This window comes from Laccaria bicolor, genomic scaffold, assembly GCF_000143565.1.
Source record: "Laccaria bicolor S238N-H82 LACBIscaffold_15 genomic scaffold, whole genome shotgun sequence".
Lineage (NCBI taxonomy): Eukaryota > Fungi > Basidiomycota > Agaricomycetes > Agaricales > Hydnangiaceae > Laccaria > Laccaria bicolor.
Window position 1 is genome coordinate 122,081 of NW_001889886.1, and position 20,627 is coordinate 142,707.

Here is a 20,627-nt window from a genome sequence, read left to right on the forward strand (position 1 = left end):
GACCTAACTGCTCAGTATTTTTGACTGATTCTTTGATAGGCTCATTCAGGTTAACCAGAGGTATGTTCTGGCTACCTCGCCAGTTAGTGCATACTTTTTTTTTCAGATGCCAAAAATGGCCTCCAGAATAAAAACATTCTCAAGGCTCCAGCTTTCACTGAAATTAGTCCATACCAAGGGAAGTGTAACACAACTACATTTGGGGTACAATAGATTCTTAGAAAGAACCAGAAAAATGAACTAACCTTCATTCTTTTTGCACTCAACTGTATATATCAGACACCCTCACATGATTCCCATTCCGCTCTTTCTTTCCCTCCCCCACTTTTCCCTCCATTCTGTCTTGCAGGACTTCTGGCACATCACTCCGCGAATCCCTCAGCAAGCCCCTCACAGACGTATCAGAACAATCATTGATCTGGCTGGCGTCATGAACTTGATTGGCCGTAAGTGCCTTTATGTTTGAATGACTAAAATTTCACCGTTATGTATAGAAGCCAGCCATACACAATCTCTGACTGCAAGCGAACATATATGGGAGAACACTTTCTCTGATTGTGAGAGAACACGTATGGGAGAACGCGTATGGCATGACATGTTAGTATGTTGTTTTTTGGCACAATTAGATAAATTTCTGACCTTTTTTCATGCATGTATGTGCTATATTTTGGCTCAATCCTGCTCGGCGGCGTCGCATTCATCAAGGTTCATAACATTTTCAGTCCAGGTTAGGTCACAAACTGATATCCTTCCTTCTGTGTTCCCTCCCCATTCACAGCCGCTTCGGGGAAGAACCTTGTCAGTTGAAGGGACGGATGGTGGTGGACGAGAATTATCAAGTGTTCAAGTTATCTGCTGTTGCGTCGCAAAGCTGCATGGGGCTATAGGTGGATATTGGGTGGTTATGTGCCAAAGTTTGGGGATGTACTGGGGTGGCAGGGACTTGCAGATAGTTACGGAAAATAGCAGATTTTCTGAACCAATACAAAATATTTACCAGGCACAGACAACAACTGAAAAGTGCAGGTGGAGGCGGAAAGAAACTGATTTAAGCAGAAATTTCGGCTATTTATATCAAAATGGTGGCTTTAAAGGTGGAGCCTTGCAGAAAAAAATCTGCAAAAGGGACAAAATCCCAGTCTACCTGCACCTTTCTGCTCTGCCGACGATCTCCGATATCTGCCGGGAATTTGCAGATACTAGCGGCTGGTAGCAGAGCCGGTTTTCACTGAGGATGAAGGGCCACATAGATGTAAACATAGGCACTAAAAACTGGAGAATAGACCAAAACCAGTGTTCCCCTGACATATTTGCTCTCATTTTCTAAGTTTGGTGATGGAATTGTATATCCAACATAAAACTTACAATAAAAAAAAGGATCAGATCCAAAAAATGATTGAATAAATATGATATTTAGAATTTGCTGAACTTCCTGGGCCAAGATTTTAGCATATTCTAAATATGAGCTCAGATCATATTTATTTGTTCATTTTTTGGATCTGATCCCTTTTTTATGGTAAGTTTGTTTTATCCATATGATGGATGTACAATTCTATCACCAAACTCAGAAATTGAGAGTAAATATACTAGGATAAAAGAGATTTTAGCGTATTCCACAGTTTTGAGAGCATATGTTTATACATATGTACACCAGACACATGACAAGATATTTTGTATTAGAATACTTGGGAATTTTTTAAATATATGGGATAGGGGATTTACCTATTATTTTGTAGGCAGAAAACCCTCATTGGGATGTTTGTTGACAGATATTTACCAATAGCTTTGACCCATGTGTAGTATATGCTTTCATCTGCACACTATTTCCTAATTGGGCCATTTCCTAATTGGGAAAAGGGTTACACTTTTTTCTGCCACACCTGATGTCAGGCACAGTGTGCATTTAGGTTGGGAATTGTTTCCCATGCTTTTTGGGCCAGAAGAGTTAATGGCTAGCATGGTGTTGTCATTGTTAATGACAAACACCTATGATGCAGTAACATACCTGGGACTTAGAATAACATGTTGTCATCACATTGCAAGTACTGCCATGGGTGAGAATGGATTGCATAGTCATAGCATAGCTCTAAAGGCTAAAAGAGGTCAACAAGGGGTATGGTGTCTGGAGAGTTATGAAATACCTGAAAGAGTGATGGTTACAAAATTGAAAATGGGTGGAACTCACACATTTCACATACAGAGCTGCAAGATCACATGAGCTCAAGTTTGCAAGATGCTCAATGACCACTGCACTGTTGGTATTCGAACCACAATTTCCTCCCTTACATTCCTTGTAACCTGGTGCTTGAGGACCCATCCAGTCTTCAAGCATCCACTCATGGTACATGTGCACGACAAAGTGAAATCTCCATGCATTAAAAAAGAAATTGTAGTGGGGATTGCATTGTCAAGCAAGGTCTGAGGAAAAAGAGGTGTTTGTGGCCACTCAATGATGTGTTTACAAGCTGTTTCGTTGTGATATGGTGTCACAGGTGGGAGGGAAAGAGGCGCATAGGATGGAACTAGGAAAACATTGGCTGGGCATGCAGATATGTCGCAAGAGGCAGTGCCAGCGTTTTAAAGTTGGTTAAGTGAGTCATGTGGTCCGAGGCTATTTTGTGGGAGAATGGTAGCAGAAAACAATAAATTGAAACCAAGAAAGTTGCATTTTGTGGGGATGTGGCCAATATGTGCCATGTCTAGGCATAAAAAGGAAATTTGCCTTATTTGGTAAGGTGTAGTAAGATTCTTTTCCTCCACTAGGACCATTCTATTATGTAAGGAGATAAGCTGACAAATAATCTCCTTATTTGGTTTACTTGCCTTTATCTTTTACTCTGCATGTCCCTCACTCTGGGTCTATTCATTTGAAAAGATGAAAAGAAGCTAGTCAACCTTTTTTTGCTAGTAAAGCTGGCTTGTCTGTGCTTCTTGTAGTTATTACCTTCATTTTTATTTTCAAATTTAGGTGAAAAATGGCCATGCAGCCACACAGCAAAACATTATACTTTCCATACTTCTCTAATTCTGGGTGTGTCATTCTCAAAATGTGAGAATCAGCTATTCAACTCTCTGCAATTTTTTTACAATTTCTTCACAATAATTTGGATTAAGTTAATGTGGCTTGCATCCATTGTGAATAAAAATATTAAAATTTGCCTTTTTGTAAAGAAGTTACATATTCCAGATATTTTTCAGCATTTGAGGTCCACAGGAAGGACTCATACATGCCATGTGAAGCACTGGCCCACATCCACAAGTCTGACTTTAATGATCAATTTCCTGTTTTGCAAACTTTGGTCAAAGCTTCATGGATCTCTAAGAAGTAGACCATTTTTATTAATTCTTTAACCACTAGAAAGCCCTTGTTTCTGGCTTTCGGACAATGTTTTTTTTCCGTATTTAACTGATCTCTAGCTTGTCTTGGAGAAAAAATGACACCTCCTTGTTGGGAGTAGAATATTTTATGCAGCCAACATGGTGAGAAAGGGCAAGATTCTGGTATTGTTACAGACTCTTTTTCTTACATATACGCGCAGACACTTACATATTCCTAAGACGTATCTAGACCATACTGGACAGTTCTAGACACACACTCCAGCTAGATTCCTTTTGACTCATATGACTCATATGACTCTTATAGACTAGATACGACTCGTATGACTCTACGCAAGTCATACAAACTCATACCTCTGATTCATACTTGACTCACACCCTTAGTATATAAGTAGGGTACTTTTCGTTTGTATTCAGTAGCTTGAACCTAGGCAATCTAAGCTTAGTTCCTCCTCATCAGACCCTCAGAAACTAAGATCGCCCTCGAACTCTATAGTCTTTTGACTTAGAGCCTCTTTTGAAACCTTGACGATAAGTCTTCAACGTTGAAGACTTAACGCACGTTTGACTTAAAACAGAAGTCAGCATATCATAGAACCTTGGACTGACCTTCGGGCGCAAGGCTACTAGAACCTACCGTGTCGCTTTAAGGGCTAAGCGAACGTTGTAGTGACCCACTTTGTCTCAACGACGAGAACTGTGGTAGACAAATGAACGATTGAACTCGAAAGCTTAACATAACTGCCCGTTACACTTAACAACCGTAACAGGTATATATTGTACCCTGTGCCATCTTACCATCCGAGCTCTTTAAATCAAAAACTACAAAACTAGATACATGATAGTACTTTACAGGAGCAAAACTTGCATAATGGGTAAGCCCACCATATTAGTCAGATACTCATTAAAGATAAATAGCATACTTAGATGCCACTATTGTGCTGATTTTGAAGAAGAGACAAAGAAAATTGCCTGGCATGGAGTTTGTAGATATGGAACAAATATGAGAGCTCTATAAATATTGCAGGGAAGCTACATTCCATACTTTTATAATAAAAGTGTGGTACAGGTGATACAGAAACTCAAAAGGTTATGAAGGGTAGGATTTTGAACAGGATTTTAAAATCAATAATTTTAATGGGAGAATTGAATATTGGATGAGGAGCATTATTATAATAATATACATACAGGGTACACTCACATGGCTGTTGTGGTGACCTTGGGCAGGTCTAATGGATATGGAAATGAGGTCTTTACCTTCCCTGGTATGATCCATATGGAATCCATGTAGAATCCATGGAATCCATGGAATCAATGTTGGCTGAGGACACAGCCAGTTTCTGATTCCATGAACATCATGGATTCCATATGGAATGATGCTGGAATGGTCATGGAATGATTAATTCCATATGGACTCCAACACCATTCCATATGGATTCCATTGGATTCCATAATTCCATGGAATCCATCCCCCCATTCCATGGAATCCATCCCCCCATTCCATGGAATCCATTGCCCATTTCATGGACTCCACCCTCCATTCCATGCATTCCATATGGATTATCCTGGGGAGGGTGAAGTACAGATGGAAACCCTAATTGAGACAACAAGACACTAGAACCTTGACCAAGAGACAGACTTTTGTTGATTCATTGAAGTTGATCTTGGGGGTTGGCAGTCCAGAATTGCATGAAGTCCCTGGTTACAGAGTATTGGGCACACTTTGGCAGCAATGACATTCAAGGTCTTAGCAGTGCCCCCTCTATTCCTGCAGGAATCGGGTCATTCCAGTGGAATGAATTTTAGCAGGGCACTTCAGTCACCCATTTTAGGGTATCTGTGAGGTATATGAATTCTTTGATTTAAGGGTACCTCAAGGGTACCCAATCCAGGGTGGTATATGAGCACCATACCAATACCATGGTACCATGGAATGGAAAACCCATACCATATCCCACTCATACTAATACCAAGTTACCATACCATGTCATGTTATACCATACCAGATGGCTTTATCCCAGCTTTCCTATGCATCCAAAGCCCTTCACTAATACATATCTTTCCCAGTCCTTTCTATTAGAACAATATTCATCCAAATCAAACAATACCATGTCCATTGGGATGAAGTGGTCATTGAGAAGCAAAGAAAAGTGGAAAGGTTCTTCAGGTTTTTTCTAAGATTTCCAACTCCAAGTGGAGGCCAGATAGTCAACTCCAACCTTTGAAAATCAGTTCAATTGGGGGTTTTTGCATTCCTAAAAGGCCATTAATATGAATGCTTTCAATAATAGGTTAAATATATTTTGCCCAGTAGGGCCAATCAGACAGTCCTACCCACTTACATAGCATACACATATAGTATGGCCAACAACACCATCATATAATCTCAATTTTCTTAAAAACTACATATGATGGAATCAGGTATTGTTGTCCTGAGTGTTTGGCCAAAGTCTTCTTTGTCATAATATTTGGTCCAATTTATTGAAGCTGAGTGAATCTGTCCAATCCAAAGTCTTGTCAATTGGAAATGGAATCAAGTCTTGTTGTCCTAAGAGTCTTCATTATCAAAATATTATACCATGGTATTGTAATCCCATGTTGCACTCTCATACCATACCATACCATGGTATTGCACTCCCATACCTACCATACCATACCATGCACCCTCATACCATACCACGGTATCAGGAACCATAATCTATTTTTATTTAGGGAGAGGAAGGCAGAAAACCCTCATTTCGAAGTTTGTTTACATATATTTACCAATAGTTTTGACCAAAGTGAGGCTAAAATTTTGTAGTGTCCGCTTTGATGTGTGCACTATTTCCTAATTGGGAAAAGTGTTACACTTTCTTCTGCCACACCTAATGTCAGGCACAGTGCACATTTAGGTCGGGAACTGTTTCCCATGCTCTTTGGGCCACTGGAATTAGTGGCTAGCTTAGCGTTGTCATTATGTATGATGATGTTCGCATAGTTCCAAATTGGGAAAATCATTACATAATATCAGTTTGGTTTGTACTGTCCACTTTTTCACTACAGAAGTTACTAGTGTGCGCTTTTTTTATTGCTAAAGTTTGTAGTCTTTTTGTTACAAAAGTTTGAAGTGTGCACTTTTTAGACTACAAATATTTGTAGTCTTTGCCTTTTTCATTACAAAGGCTTGTAGTGTGTGCTTTTTTCATTACAAAGTTTGTAGTGTCCAAATGATTTGCCAGCTGTTTGGCTACAGTCAATTTCTGTGAAACATCAGTTATACCCATATACCTACATAGATAATAGGAGGCTACAAGATATCAGAAAAGCAGACCACAATCTTTAAAAGTGCACACTACAAACAATTAAATGCAATACGACCCCTACAAAAACAAAATCACATGATGTTTTCCCTCATGTGAGTCACGTGTTTAACACATTTCGAGTAGCACAAAGTGAGGGTGGCCTCAGTGGCCACCATGGCCTGCAGTGTAGTATACATTGTTCAATAAAATATACCTTTCCCCCATCCCCAGATTGAAAAATATGAGGAAGAAGAGGTTGAAATCATTCCTATGCCGTCTGAGGACAGCATCTTGACAATAGCCTTCGCATTGAAGGAAGTTCTTGACAAGTACAGTGAACATATTTTGGAGGTCACCATGGACTCCACCTGTAGGAAAAGTTAATTTTAAATTAGTTAAGCCCTCACTGACTGAAAATGTAACAGGGAAAACAAACACTTTGGGCTATGAACAATTTGTGATCATCACAGAGGCAAATGGACAAGCACTTCCATTAGCATTTGCCTTCACTGCTTCAACAGATGGTACGGCAATGCCAGGTGCCAAGGAACTAATGCTTGTAGCACTTCTAGGACATGTCGTGAAGCAATGCCCAAACATCAACTTCACGCTGATGGATAAAGACACTGATGAGATTTCTGCTGTCTGAAAAGCCATGCCATTAGCTAAGCACCAATTATGCTATTGGCACAGAATAAAATACCTTCAAGAGCAATTAGCTGAAGATAAGCCTCCAGCGAAGTATGACCCATGTACAGCTCATGCAATTTTCATTCTCATTGATCTGACTTGGGCCCCAGGTGTAACGTCGGGGTGGGTGGAGGAAGGTGTCCATGGCGACGATGTCAAAGCTCTTGAGAATGAAGAAAATGGATGTGAACAAGAAAATAGGGAAGACTCACCCCCATTGACTTGTCACCTTCCTGTTTTCATTCTTGTTTCAGGAGATACACAGGTTCCTGTGTGGCCTTACCCCCCAAAATATACGAAGGCTTCCTTACCATTTTTTTGCCCCAAAGAACTACAAGGAATTATTGTTGAAAAATTCTGAATTCACCTTCACCAACACCCTGAAATCCCATTCAATGATGAAGATCACACAAGATTTACTGCAGAGGAGATACATCGCGGCGCTGTCAAAGATATGTATGATTTTTGTTATCAGCATGACCTTTCTCAAGTTTGGGCATACCTTTGGAATTGATGGTATACTCCAAAACACTGGAGGCTTTGGGCATGCTCAGCAGATGATGTGATTCCTCGTTTGAAAACAACCATGGTTGTCGAGAGTCTGTGGCGGAACATCAAACATCATAATTTAGTGGAATATAATCGGCCTCGACTTGACCTTGTGACACATACTGTCATTACCAACACTTTGCCAGGATCAAGCACACACTCACATATGTTTTGGGGTCAAGACACATCAGAAGAGCTAAGGCGCTTGCTTTTTGGCAGGAAGACTTCAAAGCTGAGTGGTTGCAGTTGAGTAAATGCAATGAGCGCCGCTTGGTTGAGAAAGAACTTCATTGGCGGAAGTTACCTGCAAAAACCAAAGGTTGCACTGAACGGCTAACACAAATTGAAGAGGAGAGGGACCAACAGGAAATACTTAACTGAAATTGACTGTTGGAATTGTAGCTGTCCAGCATACCTGATCAGTCGTTTCTTGACATGCAAGCACCTTGTTCGTGAAGCCAATGAGATATTGGATGACGCACCACTCACCAGCATGGAGTTCTTTGCAAAGCTCTCACGTTAACACTACCCCCCTTATTATTCAATCAAGGGCATACACTTTGCAGATGATGCTGAAGACAGCAGCAGTGACATTGAGGTACGCATCCTGGGAGCTGAGGATGTGAAGACCATCAGAATAGCATCGTCCACTCAGTCATCAAGTCCTCCCTGAATGGAAGATGAGGAGTTGGATGAAATGGATGAGGTTGTGGTCCAAATTGCAATGACATCTGATGCCAAAGAGTATCTTGAAGCTGTTGAGGACGACAATGAGCTTGAAGATGGTGAAACAGTTGAACATGTGAGTAAGAATCAGTGATACATGCCTATTATCCATGACATCGACATTCTTCCAGATCTTCTATTCCCAGGACTGTCAGCGAAGGATCAAACAGTGTTTCAATGATATGATGGCAGTTATTGAAATGCCAGGAGGCGTAAACGCAAAGATGTTGAAGGTGCTTGAGAAAGCATTCGCAAAAATTAAGTTGATTGGCAGTGACATCGGGAAGCACAAACAAAGGTGTTTAAGTCAGTGCACTTGGAAAGATAGCAACTGGAATACAATGTACCTTGAATAACACACATATTTTCTCTTATCGAGTGATGTTGATGAGCTTCAAAAAAGAACTACATCCAATTTCATAGATACAGTACATGAGGAAAGATAACACATGAGATAACATGTGATGGCTAGCTCATGTGATCTGTTTTTTGTAGGGGTCATATTGCAGGTGTTCTACAAACATTTGTAGTCTAAATAAGCAGACACTAGTAACTTTTGTAGTCTGAAAAAGCGGACACTACAAGCCTTTGTAATAACTATCTAGCCTCAATTTGTAGCCCAATATCTCAAGAAAGACATGGAGAACCACCCCACAAAAATGGTACCCAATGGACCAGTATTGCAGCCTGCAGAATTTATTTATTCATTTTGGAAAAGGACCCCAGACACCTGTGACAGCTTTGGTATGATGGTATAAAGTGAGCAGGGAGCCCTGCTAATTTTTTCATTCCAGTGTTTTCTCATTCCAGTGGAATTTGATTATTCCGGAATTTACACTGGAATGCTTGCCAGAATGGGCAGGAACAGAATTTCGTTGAATGCATTTATTTCTTTGTTATTTGTCACTAATTATCATTCATTTATTTCTGATGGATAACCAAACAGTGTTTGTTTGGCTATTCTGCTCATCAAACACACGGTCACTCTCTTCCTCCCACCACCATGCTCATCACCGTTGCCAATGCCACAGCATCAGCATCACCCACTGCCACCCACGTCACTCCTCAACCCATTCATGTCACTCATCCACCAACCAAGACTATGCATGCTGCAACATGTCAACACCAACACAATGGGTTTGGGCGAGGTTCTGCAAGGTCCAGGCAATGCAGCAACACATTGTCTGGTGTTTCTGACCATGCGGGTGAGTAAACACTGCCCCCTCTCCCCCACTGCTCACTATCCAGGTGCCAGGTCACTGCCAGTGATGTGGCAACTAAATGGAAGAGCACCCACAACCACCATGATCCAGGATGATGATGTGTCTATGCCCCACAACCGTGCCACATCACACGCCGCCCACAAACACACCCACAGCACCCAGGAACAACACCCACAATGACGTGTCCACACCCAGGACCATGCCACATCAAACCCCACCCATGAACGTGTCCCAGCACTCATGAAGAACAGCCAGCACCCACAAAACAACAGTCAGTGCCCACGAATAATGTGAACATGTGGACACATGATGAGGAGCTGACAATGCAACATGATGACAATGGGATGCGACAAGGAGCTGACAACAGAACCACTCCCTTTCCCCTCCACTACTCCATCCCCACCTCTCCATCACCATTCCCTCCCCCCATTCCTCCTTTCCCCTTCCCTTGTCCCTCCCCTTTGCTCCCTTCCCCCTTCCTTCACCATTCCTTCCCCCTTCCTTGTTCCTCCTCTTGCCCCCTTCCCTCTTTCTTGTCCTTCCCCCCTTCCCCCCTCCCCTCCCTTGTTCTTCCCCCTTCCTTGTCCCACTTTAATATAGAGTCTATGTCTGCTATATGTAGCAAAATACACAATACACCCCCTCCTTGTCCCTTCTTTCCCCTTTTTCTTCAAAATAGACTGTATAGTAGTTGTGCATTGTATGTAATGATTTAAATACATTACAATTTGAACTCATGACCCCTAGATGTGAATTTTATAAGGAATTATGAGCACCAAGTCCTAGGATAAGGTTGGAGTTGGAACAAAACTTATTCTGCTTGATTCCAGTCTAATTCCAGTCTAATTCCTGTGGAATGCTGTGGATTCCTCTGGAGTTTCTGCGGATTCCTGTGGATTCCACTGGAATTCTGCTGGAATGACTGGATTCCTGCAGGAATAGTTGGGGCACTGTAAAGTACTGTGATATTCAGGTGTGTGATAAACTCCAGAGACATGAAGGGACACCCAAATGTCAAAGGAAAGATGGACTCTTTTGTTGATTCATTGAAGTCTTTCATGGGTTTGGCTGTTAAGAACTTCATGATGTCCCTGATCACAGAGTATCGGGAATTGTCGAACTCTTTTGTGGGGTTTGGCAGTTGAGAATTTTACAATGTCCCTTGTTGTGTTGAACTCTGGCAAACCCTAATAAAAGGACCAATTTGTTTGAGTTATTTATAACATGAACTTCACAATGTCCCTTGTTGCAGCACATTGCACCCACTTCATCAGTGAAGGTGCTGAGGTGTGTGTCAGACTCTGGCGAACTTTAATGGAGGGGCCACTCAAGCAAAAATGTAAGAAATATATTTCTTCTTCAATTGAGTGACAACATACCCATAATGATGAAAGGTTCCTTCTTGAGTAGAACTTCACAATTTCCCTTGTTGCATTGCATTGCTGGAAGGCTGATTCATTTAAGTTATTTATAGTGTTTCACCGTTGAGAACTTTATGATGTCCCTTGTTGCAGTGCATTGTGCCCACTTCATCAGTGAAGGTGCTGAGGTGTGTGTTGGACTCCACAAACCCTAATGGAGGGGCCGATTCTTTGACACAGCTTCAATTGACTTTTGTAACTCTGGTGAGTTTTATTATATCTCTATGCTCCGAAACAAAGGGTATGAGTACCCCGCCTCATCTAAATGATACTGTGCTTAAAACCGCTTATTCAAGTCTCCAAGTAAGTTGACTCCCAAGCACAATGAATCAGCCCTTCTGTTAGGGTTGGCAGGAGTCCAACACACATCCCAGCACCTTCACTTATGAAGTGGGCACAATGTGCCACAACAAGGGACATTGTGAAGTTCTCACTGGTGAAACACTATAAATAACTCAAATGAATCAGCCCTTCTGCTAGGGTTCTCCAGAGTCCAATGCACACCCCAGCACCTTTGCTGATGAAGTTTCATAGGTAAGACCTAGACCTCCATCATCTTGAGGAAGTTCACTGTGGCCATCTTTGTCAACCTCAACGTCTGGCCAACTTGAAATGGCAGTGACATAGTTGTAGGTATCTGGAGATTCAACATTCTATCAGATGTTTAGCTAGCCAGTCAGGTAAGTACATACCATCCATGATGCTTTCTAGAACAGCTTCTATATCTTCCTTTATATTTTCCGATGCTTGACTGTCTAGAAGTTCCTCTTCAGCTGCACCTTCATTTTCATATCCCAAAGCTTGTTCAGTGATGCAGTCTGTCTGTCATCTGTGCCCCTCTCTCCCTCCTCACTTTCCAAATGGCTAGAGGGCTTGGGTTTCTCAAACCAAGCAAAGTCTTTCAGACCAGTGTTTCTACATCTAGAGATGTGGGTGAAAATGGCCAGTAAGCAGTAACAAAGAGCTGCACAGTTTGATGTTACAACAGTTGCCATTGAATAAGCATGATCAGAGTGAATGCTGAGAAAGAAAAGAAGAAGATCAGTGGGAAAGGACATTGGTTGAGTAGGCAGCTACCCTTAATAAAGCAGTGAATCCAGAAAAGTATGCAGGCTGGGTAGAAGCTTGTCCTCCTAATAAGTGCCCATGCCTTCCATAATTACTAGAGGCCCACTGCAGCCTCTAGCTGTGTTTGTGGGCAGGGAAGAACCACCCCTGGTTGCCTTTCCTGTAGAACAATATTTTCATGCACCAATCTGAGTGTCATGAATCAGCCAGAAAGTCTTTGATTTGGGAATGTCGGGAGAGACTGATGTCGGCAACTGTCATGACTCAGCATGTGCTCAGCTCCAAACACGACATGGCCCGACGTGTCCTCATATATTACTGCTGTAAATTCCAATATAACCACTTCTTCCTGTGCAACCCAAACACCCGCTCTACGTCAAAATGAGCAATGCCGTCCCTCAAATGTTCAAACTTCCCTTGATTGACAGTGATCAGAATACTTGCGCCTTCTGTGGTACTCATGTGGCGGTTGAACTCTCAGTGAGTGGCAAACATGCTGGCCAATACTACATCAAGGTTGGTTTTGTCAGGCTGATCTGTGAATTTAACATCTATAATATCTTTCCTAGTGTCTCTCAAAGGAAATCCACACCAACGGAAAGGCATTCTGGTTCTTCTTCCCACCAGGCGTGAAACCATCCAAGCAGACTGCCGTAATGTCATCAGGGCTTTCCAAGACGGTATCCAACAGAACAAACCTGGTGACTGACAACAATTGATGAAAGGGCACTTGGTGCAACCGCCACGGCTCAATAAAGTGATGTATTCGCATCAACACCGCCTCTGGATGGGCACAGACATGGCCTTCGTCCATGTGTTAACCACTGATTGTACTATAGTGATCCGGCGACAGGGCGTCACCTGTCTTGACGAAGACACAATACTTGCTCAGCTACTCAGTGTGCCTGGTCCCAAACACCTGTGGTATAACATCAAGGAGGAACGGAAGGCTGTGCGCAACAAAAACAGAGATGCCAAAGTGGTTGATTCTGAATCTGACATGGAAATCATTGACGGCCCTTGGCCAGGGACGAAACATTGCAAGAAACATAATCCAACTGGCAGCACCCATCATACGCGTCGTCAAAGATGCCACCATCATCGTCTCCACCAACTTCTCCTACAATACCCCCTGGCAGCAATCCACCACTGCTTCTTTCGGTCACACATGCAGAAGATCTCACTGACCCATTGGCATCGCCTACCCTGCAAGGTCTGCTTCCTTCTTGGCCTTATGGAATGTATGCTGTTGACATGGTTGACAGCTTTCTTCACATCGACAGTGATGAACTCGTAAAGGAGCAACCGCTCCTCGCCGACAGGTTTGCAACTGTTTTCAAGGCTCCATACAAGGCGACAACATATGGTGATCAAAAAAGGAAGTGGAAATGTGGAACACAGGCTCAATGAGAGGCGGCTTTACAGGGAGGATGAACACCACCCAGCCTGTGGTCTGTTTATTGTGCGAGCTTCCGACACAGCAAGTAGATTCCCATCCACTCTTTTTCAACTTGCTGTTTCCTGTTTATCCTGTAAGTGACTCGTTTTGTAAACCCCTCATCTTGTAAATCACTCAGTTTGTAAAGAATCTATTTGTTTTGTACATTACAAGTAATAATTTGTATTGAAGAAATGTCACTACTGTTCACTTGGATGAGGTGCATGTCATGGGTGATGGCCATCTGCTGCAAGTTTTGCCACAATCTGTTGGTTCCGAAGGCATATCATCTCATCCAAAAAGAAATTGTACTTAACGGGGAGCATCTCATGGCAGATCGAATAGTACCCTCCCAACCAAACATTTGTCTGCTCTGCAACTGATGAGTTGAAGAACCATTTTTCATTGTTGCTTCATGAGCTCAGTAAAGCGATCCTTCTGAGATCCCGTGTGGGGGACCTGCATGCAGATGTCCTGTGTGCAATGGTCTTGAAGGAGCATGTAGATGATGAAGGCATCCCAGACATGTTCGGTCATGAGGGTGGTGCCAAACTGCCAGCCCCCCAATACAAGGTCAGCTTCCTGTTGCCATGAGAGTGCTATATTGTATGTGCGTGCACAGTTCGTAGCGGAAAACCTAGATTACCATGAGCAACAGTGAGGTGAAATAACGAGCCTGGTACTCACCAGCCAACAAGCATCATAGTAATCCACATATTGATCACTGTATTCTCCACAAACTGGTGCTCGCCAACTTGGATGTACTTTGGGATACCACCATAGTAGGTATGAAGGCCACCAAGGACCGAGAAGTTGTTGTGGTAATTTGTGCAACAATCTGCAAGAAGATTAGCGAGGCCCTTGGGTCGTAGAAATGGCAGTCACTTACCTTGACAGCTAAGATGTACAGACCACGCAGGCTGCACTCTGTGCACTAGGGTATAGACAACGGCTTGGTGGTGTTGATCTTTTTTGAGAGGCTTCGAGCGGGCACACAATGAGTTGGTGCAGAATTGGGATGGCAGGTAGAGAGTGAGAAAAGCTTCAAGTACTGGTGAGTATCCCATAGCACGATGTCGCATGAAGCAGGACTTACTGATGCCTTGTTTCCATCTGTGATCATGAAAGGCCGCTTCCAACTCAAAAACTTCCTGCTCAGCCGTTGTGTATGTCCAAACTTCTTCTTTCAGTAACTTCCAACAAGTCAGAGTGGCCTCCAAGGATATTCCAAGTGCATCTGCAAGGAAGTTGCAGATTGCAGGGGGTGGAGAAGTAGGGGCCGAGGAAGGGATTACCGAAGGAGGTTGGACCAAAATGATGTTGTTCTTGAGGGCCGAAGCAAGGTGTACAAATGAGAGTATTTGAGGGAGTGTGAGGCCATCAGGGATGAGGTCCTGCCCTACTTTGAAGCGCACCATAGCCATCGCTGGCCCTGTTGCTCTTGCGTCGTTGGGTGAGAAATAGAACTTTTCAGGTAGTGTTCAAAGGTTCAGTCCATAGGACCTCAAAAAACCGGTGAACCGAACTGAACTGGACCATGGTCCGGTCTTTTTTTTGGTTGCAGTTGCCCCAATTTGGGGTTGGTCCGGTTGCCAGTTGCCTCATTTCGAAAATATATTAAAACCATTCAAAGACCAGTTTTGATCGGTTGCAACCGGTTAAACGGTCACATGCGTTACATATCCTTGTAACCACGTTTATTACCTTTTATTGGGTTTTTGTTTCATCAAAAACAGTTAAGAATTGAGAAAGATATAACCAAATCCATATTTTACCTGAGTCTCTATGAGAAGTAATTCGGTTTCAGTCATAGCTATGTCAAATCTTCATTAAATCTCTTCAAAATTGGTAGAATGACGGGTATTTACATGCTTTACTATTTTATATAACCCATTTATTTTTCAGAGTAATAATAGTCGAGATACAAATGGTTTATATTGGTATAATAAATTATACGCAAAAAAACCGGTCTGGATCGGTCTGAACCGGCTCCATAGACCGCAAAAGACCGGTCCTAGGTGGTTCGGTTTGGTTCCCTCAATATCTGGGTCGGTCCTAGACCGGTTGCGGTCCATGGTTGCGCGTTTTGGGGGCAAAAAACCGGACTGAACTGAACTTGCGAACACTATTTTCAGGTGACTGCTTAGCTAGTTCATGTGACCACGACCATGTCGGTGACATTAGAAACCATCCGACATTCCCATTTCAAAGACAATCTCAATACAGCCTGGGTCAAAACTGATCCATATTGCTTATAATGATTAGTGGTTAATAGCCTGAATGCACCCAATGTACTTCTGTATTTCCAGTCAATGATCAGTGGATAGTAGGTAAGGTGGTGGAAGTTGAAAAATATACCCCAAGTTATTTGCAATACACAGTTTAAAACAAGCTCAAGGAACTGATCAGGGCTAACTGTAGTTCTATAATTAGTTTGGCAAAGTCATTTTATATGGCGGTCTGAAGAATGACCCCAGCCAACTCTTGTATGAGAAAAATGAAGCTGGTTCTACATCATCCAGCACAATGTAGGAAGCCTGATTTCCATCAAATGCAGATTTATTCATCTGGAAATTGTGGTAGGAATGAGAACCTGAAACAATGAGTTTACAGCAATTTGCAAAAAGGTTGGCAGTTGCCACTTTTGGAAAACAAAACAAAACAGACCCTAGGCTAGTCTTTTGCCCTTCTGAACGGCTTCTACAGCCCCATGCTACCCAATTGTTTCTCATGTACAGCATGTAAAGTCTCAAATAATGGTGTTCACCATGTAATCCATCCCAAATTGCATAATCTGAGCACATTGAGTCTGGGTCAGAAAACATCCATTGCTGCAACTGAAGATCACATATTTTGGTGGTATATTGTATTTTAAAATATAGATTATAACAATCTCTAAGATCCACTGTGAATGTACCATGCCCCATCATGTCTCAGGAGGCACAAACCCTAGCCTAGGGTCTGTTTTGTTTTGTTTGTGAAGAGCAGCAACCACCAACCTTTTGCAAATGGCTGTAATTGGGCAGATGAAGTGAAAATGAACTTGCCAACAACATGAACTTACTGTCACCTGGTGAGATGGCTTGGTATAAAGGCCAACAGCGTGATCAATAAGGGTCAGCACCTTTGCCAAAAAAGACAAGGATGAGAGTCAAAGATGACAGAAGCCTTTCAAAGCAGTGTCTGCATAGGCAAAACAACATGGTTTAACTGAATGGATACTTTGCAATTTACCAGTGCTTGCACTAATGGCCATCTAACACACCAAGGTCACTTTTAAGGTGAATGATATCTATTACAGCAGATCTCAGAAAGTAAGTGGGACATTTGCAACTATTTTTTACATATTGATTGGTACATCACTGATATGTTTTGTAGTTGAGTAATTCTTGTTGATCAGGTTCCTGCGTCTTCTGTGCTTAGATGGATGAGTTGCAAAACTATTGCAGCTAACAAATAACTCACTGCAGATTGTTCACTCTGAAGAGTTCTCCAAGCCACCTGAGGCTCCTCAGAAAGCACTGTGTCAACCCCATTAGTATTCCTTGAAATAAATTAAGGAGGGGGTTGATCTTAGGCTTTGGAAGCATTTCCAGATACTCTGAAGGGACCCAACAGAAGAAGGTGATGCCTTGGTATTCCACTAGCTCTGGGACAAGGTAGATTTGTCATGGCTTGCCATTCTGAATCTCCCTCCACAATAGATGGATGAATGTCACAGGCTGTGCAATGTTTGTCAATGGGCACTTTGAGCTGACAAGAACAGGGTGTACTGTCCCCAACCATAATGTAGAACAGAAATTCATTATCTATTGAATGATGGATAGCGCTGTAGGCATTACAAAGAAGCTGATATTAGTGATACTTGACAAGTTTGTGAGCAGGGTGGTGATCACTCCAGTGTAGTGTTCGCAGGTCCAGTCTACAGGACTGAAAATATACATAGGACTGAACTGGACTGAACCACAGTCCGGTCTTTTCCAGTTGCCAGTTGCCCACATTTGTGATCAGTCCAGTTGCCAGTTGCCATGTTTTTGTAAATATATAAAAACCGAAAAAGACCGGTTTAGACCGGTTGCAACCGGTCTTTCGTCTCATCACATATTGTACCTTACTCGTGCACATTTTACTTAATTTTCGGTCCCTGAATCATCAAAAACGGTCAAGAATTGGTTGAGATATGGCCAAAAACATTTTTATACGCAATTTGAATGTATGTTCTCTCCGTTTTCACCATATCTCAGTCAAATCTTGACCGATTCACTTCAAATTTTGGCCAGCGTACGGAGAATTAAATTATCTATCTACGCATGCTATATACGTGAGGTAACATTTAATATATCTGGCACAATAAACTTTTCAACAAAAGACCGGTCGCAACCAGTCTGGACCGGTTTTTTTTGCGTTGTGGACCGAAAAAGACCGGTCCAAAGCGGTCCGGTTGCGGTCCCTCAATATTTGGATCGGTCTAGACCGGTTGCAGTTGCCAGTTGCGTCGTTTTGAGGTAAAAAACTGGACTTAACTGGACCTGCGAACACTACTCCAGTGGTTAGCTAATGGGAAAACAAACACAATGGATGAGAAAGCAGAAAGGTTGTGCTGCAGATGTGCAGGCATTGAGTAGTGGTGCCATAGATAGGGTCTATGGGTTCTGCACCAATCTATGATGAAAAGTCCTCTCAGCATCTGCTAATTGACTCACAAATACTTAAACAGGACCATTTTTTGCTTGCCGGACCTCAGTCCAACCCAGCACAGCTTAATCAAATGGATGACATTCTGGTGATCTTCAGTAAGACTGTTTCAACTGGAAATGTTGACATTGTGGTAGGATCTATCACTTCCCTGTCAATTATTACTGAAAGACACTCATCAGTCACCACCTGACCCAAGCATTTGACTGCCAACTCAATTCTTATCCTAATTTGACAAAAGCATGACCAACATCAAGGAGAGTCAGTTGTTCATTACAATCAGTCAAGTAAGTTATCATTCTCATAAACATTCAATAGACATTCCAGACTTGTTTTAGATACCATGGGCTTTTGCATATTCAACCTGGTATCACCAATATCCTTGCTTTCCCCTGCAAGCTATCCAAGGGGCATCCCTCTTGTCTGAATATACCCTCATCGATTGTGGAACCTGGCTCTCATCTTTTGACTCAGTCATGTCTGATCTAACAATCTTCAAAGCTGGCTCAGATGAGTTGTCAAAACAAAGTCACTGACATGGTGGAGCTGCTCTTTGAGAAACTAACAGAGACTGGCAGCTAGCAAGAGATCGGCGCATGCTCCAATCGTGGCTCTGTAAAATGGACATGTACTGAACCGAAGCCTACTCACTACAGGTGAACAGTTCTCAAACATCAACTGGGCGGCATGGCCTCAACCCATCAGAGGCTATTCATAACCAAATCCCAAGGGATAATTTACCAGGAAAGATAGATGCCACAGTGACTACTTTTTTCCCAGTCCATGCCAACCTGTCTGTGTTTTTTGAACGCCTCATTTTCATATGAAAAACTGACCACACCTCTCCAGGCTTCAACCCACAATTCTACTTGATTCTCAATCATGACCCTTCTTCTACCACTCTGCACAGGCAGGTTGGGTGAAGGAAAGAAAGGTTGAGTTCAAGATGGCTGTGACAAAGCTCCTGCAATCTGCACTGGAATGCAAGAAAACATGGGCAAAGTGTGCAACATTAGATCAGGGACCTCACCCCACCTTTATAATTGGTCATGACCGCACATATGGCAATGTATGGTTCTGATTTCTGGCTTTCTGAATGCACTGACATTGATTCATGCAGAGGCCTATCCTCACAGCCCAGCACCTTAAACATGAAATGGAGGTATTGGAGTTCATCAAAACTTCAGTTATCCAGGATATCATGTCTGTTTCCTCACTTTGTGCCAGCCACTTCATTCTCTCACCAATGCCCATGCAGAACTTAGATTTGTCAAGTTGTCCTGCTGGTATTTCCTGGCGTCGCTGCCCACTTTACCAGGTCCACCAAGTGGCATCTAAAAAGATACAGAATTACACCCCTTTTTGGCCTCTTTTGGAACCTCTGCATCAACACTTCAGTCACCCATTTTTGGGTACCTATGAGGTACATCAATTCCTTGATTTAGGGTACCTTGGGGGTACCCATTCCAGGGTGGTATATGAGCTCCATACCAATACCATGGTACCATGGCATGGAAAACTCATACCAATACCATGTTACCATACCATACCAATACCATATCACCATACCATACCATGTCCTGTTATACCATACCAGATGGTATGATGTCACTTCATACCATCATACCAAAGCTGACATAAGGTGTCTGGGGTCCTTTTCCAAAATATATAAATTATTTCTGCAGGCTGCAATACTGGTCCATTGGGTGCCATTTTTTGTGGGGTGGTTCTCCAGGTCTTTCCTGAGATATTAGGCTACAAATTGAGGCCAGATAGTCCAAACCATCTATTGAAAATGAGTTTAAATAGGCTTTATCCCAGCTTTCTCATGCATCCAAAGCTATTTAATGATACATATCTTTCCCAATCCTGTCTATTAGAACAATATTCATCCAAATCAAACAAAACCACATCTATTGCAATACTTTACCATCCCCCACATAATCCACATGGACTCCACTGGATTCCACTGGCTTCCACTGGATTCCACTGGACTGGACTGGACTGGACTGCCAATCACAAAACTGGACTCCACTGGACTCCCAGCACAAAACTGGACTCCACTGGACTGCAAGCATAAATCTGGACTGGACTGGACTGGGCTGGACTGCAAATCACAAAACTGGACTCCACTGGACTCTCCCAACACAAAACTGGACTGGACTGGACTGCCACAGACCTAAGTTAATTCAGAATTCCG

General features: G+C 42.5%; 8 protein-coding genes across 8 annotated transcripts; 6 read left to right on the forward strand and 2 right to left on the reverse strand.

Moving 5' to 3' along the window:
- Positions 1-2,093: 2,093 nt before the first annotated feature.
- On the reverse strand, positions 2,094-2,347 carry LACBIDRAFT_298905 (uncharacterized protein; the record flags this gene model as incomplete). The annotated part of the gene is made up of 2 exons (XM_001882126.1): positions 2,094-2,141; positions 2,186-2,347. The coding sequence occupies 2 exons, from the start codon at positions 2,345-2,347 to the stop codon at positions 2,094-2,096; spliced, it is 210 nt and encodes a 69-aa protein (XP_001882161.1).
- Positions 2,348-6,791: 4,444 nt separating this feature from the next.
- Positions 6,792-7,266, forward strand: LACBIDRAFT_328041 (uncharacterized protein; the record flags this gene model as incomplete). The annotated part of the gene is made up of 3 exons (XM_001881995.1): positions 6,792-6,803; positions 6,849-6,987; positions 7,043-7,266. 3 exons carry the CDS (start codon positions 6,792-6,794, stop codon positions 7,264-7,266), a joined length of 375 nt encoding a protein of 124 aa, XP_001882030.1.
- Positions 7,267-8,553: 1,287 nt separating this feature from the next.
- On the forward strand, positions 8,554-9,985 carry LACBIDRAFT_328042 (uncharacterized protein; the record flags this gene model as incomplete). The annotated part of the gene is made up of 5 exons (XM_001881996.1): positions 8,554-8,658; positions 8,714-8,888; positions 9,201-9,334; positions 9,529-9,787; positions 9,831-9,985. The coding sequence occupies 5 exons, from the start codon at positions 8,554-8,556 to the stop codon at positions 9,983-9,985; spliced, it is 828 nt and encodes a 275-aa protein (XP_001882031.1).
- A 1,056-nt stretch (positions 9,986-11,041) lies between these two features.
- On the forward strand, positions 11,042-12,228 carry LACBIDRAFT_328043 (uncharacterized protein; the record flags this gene model as incomplete). Its single annotated transcript, XM_001881997.1, has 8 exons — positions 11,042-11,092; positions 11,280-11,354; positions 11,407-11,430; positions 11,467-11,529; positions 11,717-11,760; positions 11,887-11,906; positions 12,044-12,172; positions 12,215-12,228. The coding sequence occupies 8 exons, from the start codon at positions 11,042-11,044 to the stop codon at positions 12,226-12,228; spliced, it is 420 nt and encodes a 139-aa protein (XP_001882032.1).
- Positions 12,229-12,675: 447 nt separating this feature from the next.
- Positions 12,676-13,013, forward strand: LACBIDRAFT_298906 (uncharacterized protein; the record flags this gene model as incomplete). The annotated part of the gene is made up of 2 exons (XM_001881998.1): positions 12,676-12,810; positions 12,864-13,013. 2 exons carry the CDS (start codon positions 12,676-12,678, stop codon positions 13,011-13,013), a joined length of 285 nt encoding a protein of 94 aa, XP_001882033.1.
- Positions 13,014-14,134: 1,121 nt separating this feature from the next.
- LACBIDRAFT_298907 (uncharacterized protein) lies at positions 14,135-15,156 on the reverse strand (the record flags this gene model as incomplete). The annotated part of the gene is made up of 4 exons (XM_001882127.1): positions 14,135-14,369; positions 14,420-14,570; positions 14,622-14,783; positions 14,829-15,156. 4 exons carry the CDS (start codon positions 15,154-15,156, stop codon positions 14,135-14,137), a joined length of 876 nt encoding a protein of 291 aa, XP_001882162.1.
- A 3,513-nt stretch (positions 15,157-18,669) lies between these two features.
- On the forward strand, positions 18,670-18,963 carry LACBIDRAFT_298909 (uncharacterized protein; the record flags this gene model as incomplete). The annotated part of the gene is made up of 2 exons (XM_001881999.1): positions 18,670-18,714; positions 18,766-18,963. 2 exons carry the CDS (start codon positions 18,670-18,672, stop codon positions 18,961-18,963), a joined length of 243 nt encoding a protein of 80 aa, XP_001882034.1.
- A 410-nt stretch (positions 18,964-19,373) lies between these two features.
- On the forward strand, positions 19,374-19,692 carry LACBIDRAFT_298910 (uncharacterized protein; the record flags this gene model as incomplete). Its single annotated transcript, XM_001882000.1, has 3 exons — positions 19,374-19,496; positions 19,548-19,630; positions 19,686-19,692. The coding sequence occupies 3 exons, from the start codon at positions 19,374-19,376 to the stop codon at positions 19,690-19,692; spliced, it is 213 nt and encodes a 70-aa protein (XP_001882035.1).
- Between the last annotated feature and the right edge of the window lie 935 nt (positions 19,693-20,627).